General features: G+C 32.5%; 1 protein-coding gene across 4 annotated transcripts in view; it reads right to left on the reverse strand.

Moving 5' to 3' along the window:
- Nucleotides 1-12500, reverse strand: part of LOC106883361 (regulator of G protein signaling 7) — a 325930-nt gene that overhangs the window by 23173 nt on the left and 290257 nt on the right. Inside the window, exon 17 of one of the 4 annotated variants that reach the window (XR_016241150.1) lies at nucleotides 1732-1989. The exons of 2 other annotated variants lie outside the window; for them this stretch is intronic. Coding sequence is in view for 1 of the 2 variants with exons in the window: in XM_089349411.1 (XP_089205537.1) it covers nucleotides 1945-1989 (45 nt within the window). In the remaining variant the exon portion in view is untranslated. Of the gene's footprint in view, nucleotides 1990-12500 lie in introns of all 4 variants that reach the window. One more of the 4 variants, XM_089349411.1, reaches the window with a different exon arrangement.

Raw genomic sequence — 12500 nt, forward strand, 5'->3', positions numbered from 1 at the left:
TCATTTTTATTTTATTATTCTTTTTTTTTTGTAACATTCAATTGCAGAGGTATGAGAAAATTAATTTGTTAGGCTTTGGCAAGGATTGAACTCAGAACAGTAAGGCACCAAATCTGATACTGTTATGTATTCAGTTCAATACTCTACCACCGAGTCAATGTGAAAGATTCATGAAACAAAAATGATACAATAGCAAGGTTTCTCACCTAAGCCTATGAAACAATACAAAAACTATCACAATATCATATCACTAAGGTTGATACAAAATGTATGCAACACTTTGCCAAAGCATTCAACATTGTGAAACAACAAATTATTATTGTTGTTGTTACTGTTGTTGTTGTATAGTGCAAATGATCATGTTTTCAAAGAAATTCATGCAAAAGATCTTCAAGATTAATTGATGAGAATGTAAGGATTTTTTGTTTGTTTGTTTGTTTGTTTGATTTACCACCAAATGACTCAAGTGAATTTCCTGTAACTGGGGAATAGAAAAGTTCTATTCTCAGACGTTTTAAAACTGTCACACATTTTCAAAATTCATACATTGCAAAACGGTTGATTCAGAACTGGCAGGAAGGAATGCTTGCCACAGTAGTGGTAGTATTAATGATAACAAACAAACACCTATGCTTATTAATCATACATACAGTAAATTTAGTTACGTGTGCTGAGTCGGACACAAAGAGCAATATTAAGTAAAAATAACACTTGCCAAAAATGGCAACAGTAAAATTTTATCATCATTTACTAATGTTATGGAAGAAAGGAGTGACTAAACTTGATCCAGCTCAAAAAAAAAAAAAAAAAGAAAAGAAAAGAAAAGAGAGAGAGGGTATGATGCATCACAAAAGCTAGTATCTCCTCCCCTGTTGAATTTATCAAGAGAATGACAAGGAAGAAGATGATACTTCTCTGTGTGTTGTAAAACAAGAGCTTTCTGTATACCTTCAAAGGAAGAGCTGAAAAACAGTTCTGGCCCTATGTGGTAGGATGTGTGTTCTGTCTACCAAGGCAGGATATATAGAAGTATGAGTTTTGTTGAGACAAGAAGACAGGTGGTGTTAGTGCACACCCTATTCCTGCTCACATGCTAGGGAGTAATACATGAACTTAAAAATGCTACAATCTCCATCAAAGATATTGGCATAAACATCAGCATTTGGCTTGTCCTCTTTAGGCACTAGTAATGGGTTTGAGGTGAGTACAGAAGTGAACTGGAATAATATGTGGTTGGATGGGATCAATATGGACATATAAGCCCTATTGGCACCTGAAAAACCGTAATGCTACCCTGGATCTATATCCCATTGAAGGAGTAGAGAGAAAGTCATTTTAACTGATGGTATAGGGCAGAAGATCTACTGGCTATGTACGTAGTAATAAGTACCATTTAAGGGAGAAAACGAAAGACAGAAAAGCGAGTGTTGGACGGTAGCAAATGCAATAGCAACAACAGCAAGCCTAAGAGACCTTCACTGTTACTGTTTCCCCAAACAGCAACAGTTGCCAAGTCAGAGATTAGAGTGGAAACAAGTAAAATTATCCCATCTTCACTGTAAACAGCACCAGAGACTGACAACAATCCAAAGGCCAAAGAGTGCCTGGAACAGGAAGAGATTGTGATCATCAACAGTACTGCTTTGTCATGTGATGCTAGGGAGGGAATGGAAGATTGAGACAGGGAGCCACAGAGAAAAGAAAGAGGGGACTAAAAAGAAAAAGACTAACCTCAAGTAAATACAAATAGGATGATGGAAATCCAATTTGAAGCTACAGATGCACAGAAGAAACCTTGTAGAATCCAGGTTGCAGGAGTGATTAGAAAGGAAGCCGGTCAGTACAGTGGGATACTTCTATTCCATCCAAGTGATGGCTTTTCAACTCTTTGTGGATGAGTATATATACATCTGTGTGTGTCTGTGTACACACATCCCATATATTTCATAACCTCTTTTCTAAAATGTTTAATATTGAATATATGGGTTCCTGTGGGCAACAAAAAAAGTATTATTATTATTATCATTATCATCATTATAAAGGAGTTGATTTGGCAGAATTGATTGTTAGAGTACCAGACAAAATGCCTCACAAATCTTCATATTCTGAGTTCAAATCCTGCCAAAGTCAACTTTGGCATTCATCCACCCAGGGCTGATACAATAAAGCACCAGTAAATTACTGGATTTGATGATACTGCCTTCCCCTTGAGTCTGAATCAGAAGTAGTAATTATTACTTTTGATTGGAACTTATTTTAACAACCTCAGAAGGAAAGAGAAGTTGACCTTGATGGGATTAAACTCGGATCCCCTCTAATGTCTGCTTTGTTTTTCATCTTTTTAGCATTGCTAAAGTAAGTACTAGAGTTGATTTTGATTTACTAATGTATACTCTGCCCACAAAATCTACATCCATGTGCCCAAGTTAAAAATTATTTTTGCTTCAGTACCACAGTCATCTAGTCCTGTTTAGAGGACACATACTTTGTAGTACAAAAACACTACTGAAACCAAACAGCAATGTTGATTTAGTAAAATTGTTGCAGTTTTGAACAAAATGATTTATGATATTTGCTCTGACATTTTACGTTCTGAATTCAAGTCCTGCTGAGTTTAAATTTCATTCTTCTGATCAAGTAACCGTGTCAAAAAGATCCACTAATCCTTTCCTCTATTTACTTGATTTGCATTTAAATTATATTATTATTATCATTATGAAATTTTACTTCTCAGAGCTCTTGATCTTACCCGTTTCAGTTTATTCTGTAAGAGCAGACATTAACCTGTTGTCAAAGGTCTCACAGGGTCTCTTTTCAAGAATTATAAGACTTAGTACTTAGATTATTATTATTGAGGGCAGCATGCTGCAGAATCATTAGCATGCCGGGTGAAATGCTTAGTGGCATTTTGTCTGTCATTACATTCTGAGTTCAAATTCCACTGAGGTCAACGTTGCCTTTCATCCTTTCGGGGTCGATAAACTAAGTACCAGTTGCATACTGGGGTTGATCTAATTGACTGCCTTCCCACTCTCCCCAAATTGCAGAACTTGTGCCTATAGTAGAAAGGATTATTATTATTATTATTATTATTATTATTATTATTATTATTATTATTATTAAGGCAGCTAGCAAACAGAATTGTTAGTGTATTGGAAAAAATGCTAAGTGGCATTTCTTCCAGTTCTTTATGTTCTAAATTTCAAAGCTACTGAGGTCAAATTTGCCTTTCATTGATAAAATAAAGAACCAGTCAATAACTTCTCACTAAAATTGCAGGCCTTGTGCCAAAATTTTGAAACAGTTGTTATCTTAATTATCATTATTATTATGAAGACTCATTTGACTAAAGATTGAGTTTTTTAATTTGCTTCTATTTATTATTTACTTTTTCTTTGACTATAATTGAAAAGGAATGTGATAGTAGCACCCATCACCCATTTCAGAGCTTCTCTAATGTGTGGGATGAAAGGGCAAAGGTATCCTGAGACAAGGAACCAGTATTAAATGATTACAACTGAGTGGAATCCACTAAAGGCACCCAAAGCCAGCAGGTTGTGTCAAATGGACCACTGATTAAGTTCACTACCCAAGAACAGGTTAAGTCCTTTTGATGGACTTCTGTAATGTTTCCACCTACACAATTTCACTCAAAAGAATTTGTCCAATTCAAGGCCATGTAGGAAACACTTAAAATCCTAATGTGTTGCAGAGTTGGATTGAACCCAAAACAATATGGTTGAAAACTAACATTTTTAACCACCTGTGTATCATATTTCAAAAAGTAGTTCCCTACAGTCCTCCTGTCAACTACCAGTAATGCCACCATAAGGTTAAAAAATAAAGTTAATTCAAATGTGAAAATGAAAACATTGTACATGAGTGGTTTCAACTGTCATAACATATCACACTTGCATAGGGGGAAAAAAATTAATTTTAAGAATAACAAAATTTTAATCTGAGAGCAGCTAAATATGGATCTGTATAATTAACAATGATATTTTGCACTACCCAACCAGTCATCACTCCATCCTCTTCCCCCACTATACCTAGGAGGGTCACTTGGGTAGAGTCCTTAGGCACTTCCTCCAAAGAGGCCTAATAGGAGCAGCTGTCATTAGACATTATGGTTGAATTCCTTAGTATGACCAATTGAGACTATAAATATTATCCAGCCATTTTGTTCTTGGTTTATCCTTAGGTCTCCTGCCAGTTGACTAAGTTTATCATGTAATCACAAAACATGTCTCTGGGTTTACTTGTGATATTTCTAGAAAATGTTTTCCTTTTCCTCTTTCAAGCAGATTTAAAAACTTTGCCTTATTGTCTCAATTGATCTCTAAATGGCTTCCGACATTGCCATAAGGTTCAAATTTTGATATAAGGACACAATCAATTATATTCTCTTCCAATATTTGAATGGAACTTAAGGTTCAAATTTTGATGTAAGGACACAATCAATTATATTCTCTTCCAATACTTGAATGGAACTTATATTTTTCATGCCAGTAGATGTTCGAATTTAGTAAGTAACACATATCAAATGGTCTCTAAAGAGACAAGAGTCATCAGCAGAGTCACACATACATATGAAGATAAATTATATGCACACACACATGTATATTTGTAAAAACTTACAAATATATCATACATGTATGAGTGTTAGTGATTGGAATAGCATCTGGCTGTAAACTGTAATTTCAATAAATCTTCGCCCAACCCTTGCCACCAAGGAAAAGCAGATTTAAAAAACTTATATGTGTATATATATATATATATATATATATATATATATATATATATATCATTATCATCATCATCGTTTAACGTCTGCTTTCCATGCTAGCATGGGTTGGACGATTTGACTGAGGACTGGTGAACCAGATGGCTGCACCAGGCTCCAGTCTGATCTGGCAGAGTTTCTACAGCTGGATGCCCTTTCTAATGCCAACCACTCTGAGAGTGTAGTGGGTGCTTTTACGTGCCACTGGCACAAGGGCCAGTCACGTGATACTGGCAACAGCCATGCTCAAAATGGTGTTTTTTACATGCCACCTGCACAGGAGCCAGTCCAGCGGCACTGGCAACAACCTCACTTGAATGATTTTCTAACATGTCACCGGCACAAGGGCTAGTAAGGCGACACTGGTAACGATCAGGCTCAAATGATGCTATTTACATGCCACTAGCACGGAAGCCAGACAGCTGCTCTGGCAACGATCACTCTCGGATGGTGCTGTTAATGCTCCACTGACACAGGTGCTGGTCATCAAATATGGTTCAATTACGATTTCGATTTCACTTGCCCCAACAGGTCTTCGCAAGCAGAGTTTAGTGTCCAATGAAGGAGAGGTTGGCATGGGTGCCAATCATCGAATTTGGTTCTATTTTGATTTCAATATCAATTCACTTGCCTCAACAGGTCTTCACAAGCAGAGTTTAGTGTCCAATGAAGTAAAGATACGAATAAGTAAAAAGTCTAAGCTGACTAAATGGCAAAATCTTGTTAGGTTTCTTAGCTATGTCTTTTGCTCTACCACTTCTGGTATTCACCATTGCCCATCAAATGATAGAATAGTTTACTATTATGTTGCATTACTATATTACATTGTCAATGCGATCCACAATTTGAAGCAACTGACAATATATAAATAATGACTGTGTAGTTAAAAAGTTAACTGTTTAGCAACATAAATTCAATTTTCATTCACATGCCTTTAGAGTATATAAAATAATTACATTTTTTCTAAGTATATTATACTTGTAGGAAGCATAATTAAATATTTATTTTATTACATTGTAAATAATGTGAATAAAAAATTTATACTCATCAATGATCATGGTGACATTTTGAACAGTGAAAACATGAGATCAAGGATCTTTTACTTCTGCTGGCAACAATGAGGTTTTCTCTCCTATTCCAGCAGATTGTGTGACATTTGTGAATGAATTGTGATGCATAAAGTTGCATAATAGTATAAATAAGGGAATTGATTATAGAAGATGAACAGAAACTGAAAAATAATGTGGTGAGAATGTTCTACTAGATCTGTAATGAGGAAAAATGAAGCACAAATCAGCTGAGAAAAAAATTGGGATATAAGAGGAATAAGATGTATTATGATAGAGAAAACATTGAGCTGGTATGGACATGTGATGTATGTAGAGACTAAGAGTCGGAAATAGAGTACCCTTTGGTACAAGTGGGAGGAGCTTACAGAAGGTGAAAACCAAGGTAGGTATAGAAAAAAGTGAAGGGTGATCTCTGGAGTTAGTCTTATGAAAGATGACAAAGGGCTGCAACAAGTAATTTAACACCGTATCGAGAGAGGACATCTGTCCAATGCAAGCACTGGGAAAAGGTATAGTGAACTCACAAGTGCTAGTGTCATGAAAAAAGCACCCAGTACACATTGTAAAGTGGTTTGCATTCGGAAGGGCATCCAGTTATTGAAACTATACCAAGGCAGACACTGGATTATGATGCAGTCTTTGAACCTGTTGGATGACATCAGATCACCTGACTCATGCGCACATGGAACATGGACATAAATGATACCAGTAATTATATTTATGTTATGATACATGCATACATTTATATATATATGTTTATTATATCATAATGATATATTAATATATATATAAACATATATATATATTTATTTATATCATTGTTTCAATGTCCATTCTCCATACTTGCATGGGTTAGATGAAATTTAATGAGGCAGATCCCTTCCTGTAACAAACACCCACCAGCTTCCAAGTGAGGCAATATTTCCCCTTGGCCAGGCATATTTTTACAGATTAGAAATGAAACGCACTGCTGACACTCATTTACAACTAATGAGTTATGTCAAGACAAGGAGATACTAACACACACATGTACACACAGGCACACACCTATAAGCATACATAATATTGACAGGCCTCTTTCAGTTTCTGTCTACCAAATTCACTCACAAGGCTTTGACTTGCTTAGGGCTCAAGATGCCACAATAAACTGAACCTGAAGCGAGCATCTTAACTACAGAGCCACATCTGCACCTCATATGTGTGTGTGTGTGAGTGTATATATATGAATATACACACACATATCTCTCATCTCTGTGGTATTAATTAAGTACCCTGTTATCTAATATGTGGCTACCAAATACCCAGTATGAAACCAATTGCTACAATTGGCTGAAATAGGTCTTGATTAATAAACCCACTCTAGTGACAAATATACAAGTTCATATTTTTTCTGACTTATGAATTGTTAAGTGACTATATATATATATATATATATATATATATATATATATATATGTGTGTGTGTAAATACACACACATACACATATATGTATATATAATGGAAATAGAAGCAATCAAAATATTCCCTGATTTTCTATAGCCCAAAATACATGACCGTTGTGTTCGGTCTACAAGGAATATATTGTAAACATGTAATAATTCCTATTTAAATATATGCCTTTATAAAAATGTATTTCATCTTGTCTTATTTATAAACTTCAGCATGGATATCATCCTGTTTCAATGAAGTGATTGTTATTTCCTGTGATGTTTATTTCCTCTCTCCAGCTTTGGCTGCTCATTTCTTTGTCACTTCTGTTTTCAAAAATATCACACACTTGAATTTTCATGTTAGTGTTGTTGAATTATTTTACTCTTGTAGCTTTTGATTTAACAAAATTTCAAAATAAGCACCTTCAATCATAATTTTTTTCATGAAACTTTTTTCATATTTCTGTTTTAAATATCTAGGATTCCAAATCTTTTGCATTGCTTTTCATGTTAATTATTCTTCTTTGTTATAGTCATTGTTATTCATATCTTTGTTGTTGTTTAATATGGAAGTGCATGTGATTCTTGTTTTGAATAGTAGGTTATGATTATAAGAAGATTTGGCTGCAATTTCTGGCAAATCTAGTGTCTACATTAAGGTTTCATTGTGAAATATAATAATCCAAGTTATTCAATCAGTAAAGGATATCAATATTAATAATACTTCATCTCAATTAATTTTAAAACAAATGAAGCACATTTTGGTTAATGCTTTACCATTGTCATTTACAACCAATCGAAGTAATTTCATATTAGAAAGTGAAAATCCATGAGCACAAAATAATTAAATAACTAGACCATGCAGAGATCAACCTTTTTGTTACCATATTTCTGTTAAAATACACTGTCTTTGTTTCACTTACTTTTGAAAATAATGAAGAATTTAATAAAATAATTTTGCCATTATTTAAAAAAAAAATGTTGTTTGAGACAAATTAACTTGAAATTTTAATGAAAAGTTTCAATTTAGATCACTTTAAACAGGAAGTTTGTATCACAGAACCTAGAGCAGTCTCAGGTCAGTTGGTATCAAAACGATTAAGGCAGAAAGTGATTAAAACAGCTATCTATAAAGGTTGTTACTGATGTTGGCACTTATCTGAATCTCTGCTATTTATAATATTACTTTGGGTTTATGTAATTTGCAGTAAATGATGGTGGTTAAAATAATACCATTCATTAAAGGAATAATTTTGGTTATTTTTACCTCATGGAAGTGCCTCAATGTGCTTGTTCTATTTGGTAGAAATCACAGTCAAATCCCCTTATTATCAAACTCTCTTTTTCTAAACTAAAAAAACTAAACAGTCAGATACAATCCAACACTCTCATATTAAATAATAATGACACAAACATTAACAAAAATAATAATGACACGAAAGATAAACAACAGCACAATAAATATCCACCAGAATTTTGAAGTAAGCCCAACCACCACATATAACAGTTTTCTTGTTTTGTTTTAATTTTTTAAAAATCTCTTCTGTTCTTGCCTTTGTTTCCTCTAAATCTATGTAATCGTAGCTTTTTGAAAGTAACATCACCTCAGTGAGGCACTGTGCCATGAGCAATGTACCTTCTTTAAAATCATTGCAAGAAATTTATAATATATATCATATACATGTTTGTATATGTCATATATGTCAGGAATTAAAGCCTGATATGGTACAAAAGAGCATATTTGGTTGAGCCTTTCTTGTGATCATGAACCTGAACATTTGGAATGAACACTTGAAATTAACATTTTCTTAGGGATAGAAATGTTATCAAGTGTATTATTGGCATAAGTGATGTGATCCTTTGCAACAAACTGCTTCTTTATAATACTTAACTATAACTAGCACCTAAGCATCTATCTTTGTACTACTCTTTGTGCACATTGTATATATGTCTGTCTGTCTGTCTGTCTATCTATCTATTTATCTATCTCTTCTTCTGTGTGTATGTGTGTGTGTGTGTCGTTTTGTATATATATGTTTGAATCTGATGAACTTTTCCATTCATGCAGTAAGTATTTTTCCTAAGTGCAAACCTTTGTGTGGCAAATAAATGATTGAATGGACATAATTAACAGTTTCAGGAATGCAAAACAAGAATAAATAAACCCTATTAGGATACATGTAGTAGGGTTTCTGTACAATTTTTCTCTCATTTGTGCATTCAAACATATAAATGGTGTGTAATAAATCCATTGCAGTAGATTTATCAGGAGTAATTAGATTGCAATAAATATATCACCAGGTAATTTCATCCCTCACAAGCCAATATATCATTGGTAAATTCATCATCATAATTTTCAACTGCAGAGTAAATACATCACTAAACACTATTTAAACATTTTGTTCGCATAGTAAATATGTTGCATTTGATGAACAATGAAAAAGAACTAAGACAAAATATATTTAATATCAAATTTACTCAGCATATATACAAATTAACAAATTAAAATTACTTTTTAAAAATAGAATCACAAACAAAAAATCCAGTTTGAAGATAACACTGTTTCAAAATGGAGAAGGAAAGAAACAATCTAAACAGACAAATTATGAGGGAGTGCTGAAAAATTCTTGGTTTTGGGTTGAAGAAAATACAGGAGGATCAGTCAATTATAATTTTATTCAACATATTCCCCTCTCATATTCATACACATATTGCAGTGGTCCTTCAGTTTTTTCTAAGCCTGTAAAAGAACTCAGAAGGTTGGGCCTCTAACCAAGCCCTTCACAATACCCTTGAAGCCAGGAATTTTTCAGCACCCCTCATATGAGCAAGATTTCTTAAATATTTCAGTATTTAATGATTCTGATATTCAGAATGTGTTGAGTTCTCATCTCACTTTCTTAAATATTCTTTTTCATTTGAAATCTTTACAGCGGAGATATATTATTTGAGTATTACTTCATTTTTTTTTTGTTCATTGTGCCTCTTTAAAGAATTCTAAAAATTTCTAGATTGCCAGCTAGAAGTTTTTTTTCTTTTTTTTTTATCTGTGAATTATTTTTGTAAATGTTTCTGAAACGTTACATATATTCTATGTGAATAAAAACTTTAAATAATGTTTAGTGATGTAGCAACTCTGTGGATAAGAAAGATAACATGACAATGAATTTATTGACAATGCATTGGCTTACATATAATGAAATTGCAAGAGATGTATTTACTATGACATAGTCACACATGATGAATTTACAGTGAGGTTGTATAAATAAATATATTATGCATATATGTCTTTATGTATGTATGTATGTGTGTATATATATATATATATATATATGTATTTTATTTTGGTTGAAATATCATCATGGTATTGAGTACTTGTTTTTCCAACAGTTAATGCTACACACACACACACATGCACACAAATGCAAACATATACAAGTGATGCAGATGATGGTACATGCACACATATGCATATGTACATATGTAAACCAGGGTATTACTGGAAATACATTAATGCTGCTTTCTGATATAACCTATTAGGTTAGATGTTTAGAAGAGCTATAATTTATGTGTTCGCAGATGAGAGTGAATTTTGATCATGGACCAATATATCAAATATCTTGAATCAATACAATATGTCAACAACATTTCCATACATCTTATATATAATTGATCTTTTCTTGGTTTTATTGAGTTCAAATCGCAGCTAATAATAACATAAATCTGGGATTTGCTCTTGTCTGCTATTGGTTCTGCAACTCTACTCAGAAAGCTTTCGTAGAAAATATCAAAAATTTCTTTTCGCAGAGATAAACGTCATTAAGTGAACATTATGTTAAATACAGCTGTATTCAAAGTAGTGTTGCACAATTCAGTGATTGTACTTAGAACACCTAACAATATTATCAATTTGTAAGACAGAAATGTCAAATAAATGTTTATATATATATATATATATATATATATATATATATAAATGTTTATATATATATATATATATATATATATATATATATATATATATATATATATATATATATATTTATTTATAAATCAATTTGCATTTGACTGATTTCTCTTAATGAAAATTACAATTTTTAGCTGAAACATTTATAAAACCCATGAAAGTATTTGTAGCAATGCTTATGTACACAGATACATAAATAAATAAATATAAATGAAAACAAAAATGGCTGCTGGCAATATCTCCAGATTTTAAAATTAGAGATATCAGAGACAAATATGAAAAGTGCATTAATGTCAATCTGGTATTTACAAGTATAAGTAAATACACAAACATATACCAGAACAAATACGGAAGATGTCTCAGGCCTATAGACTTTTTCTTATTTAAAATGAAATTCAATATATGTGCGCATGCATGTGCACGTGTACATGTGTTCATATATATAGAAACATATCTGTTTATCTACCTCTCTCTCTCTCTCTCTGTATATATATATATACACATATACTATCTATCTATCTACCTATCTATCTATCAAACTATCTATCTATTTATCTATCTATCTAACTATCTATCTATCTATATACAGAAACGTACACACTTACATTGAAACACAGACATATATAGATTAGTGAGAAAGGTATGGAGCAAGCTATACAGGTGAATCAAGAGAAAATTTATGGCAAGAAGAGAGAATGTTTCAAAATCTATGACAAAATTAGTAACAGTATCAAGACAAAAATGTATAAAGAACTAGTGGAGTCAACCAACAGCAGACAGTTGAAAGATATAAACTGTTGAAGGATAATTCAATGCATATGTGTGTGCATGTGTATTCATGTATATGTTTATACATACACACATATACATACATACATATCTATCTATCTATCTATCTATCTATCTATCTATATATATATATATATATATATATATATATACACATCTATATGTACACATCCACATATATATATATGCTACACACACACACACACACACACATATATATATACATATATATATATACACACACACACACACACAAACACATGTGTATATATATACACACAAATGTATGTATAATCATAAATTTTTTATAGATCACTTAACCATCAAATTCACAAAAGGGAAAGTACCTTGATCATCATGTGCATCTGTTTGGATTTAGAACAGCCTATAATTATCAGGCTATAAGCAAAGTGAAAGTTAGGCCTACTTTGCATGTTGGGAAAGAATAAATAATTTTAAA

This window comes from Octopus bimaculoides, chromosome 3, assembly GCF_046866305.1.
Source record: "Octopus bimaculoides isolate indiv1 chromosome 3, ASM4686630v1, whole genome shotgun sequence".
NCBI lineage: Eukaryota > Metazoa > Mollusca > Cephalopoda > Octopoda > Octopodidae > Octopus > Octopus bimaculoides.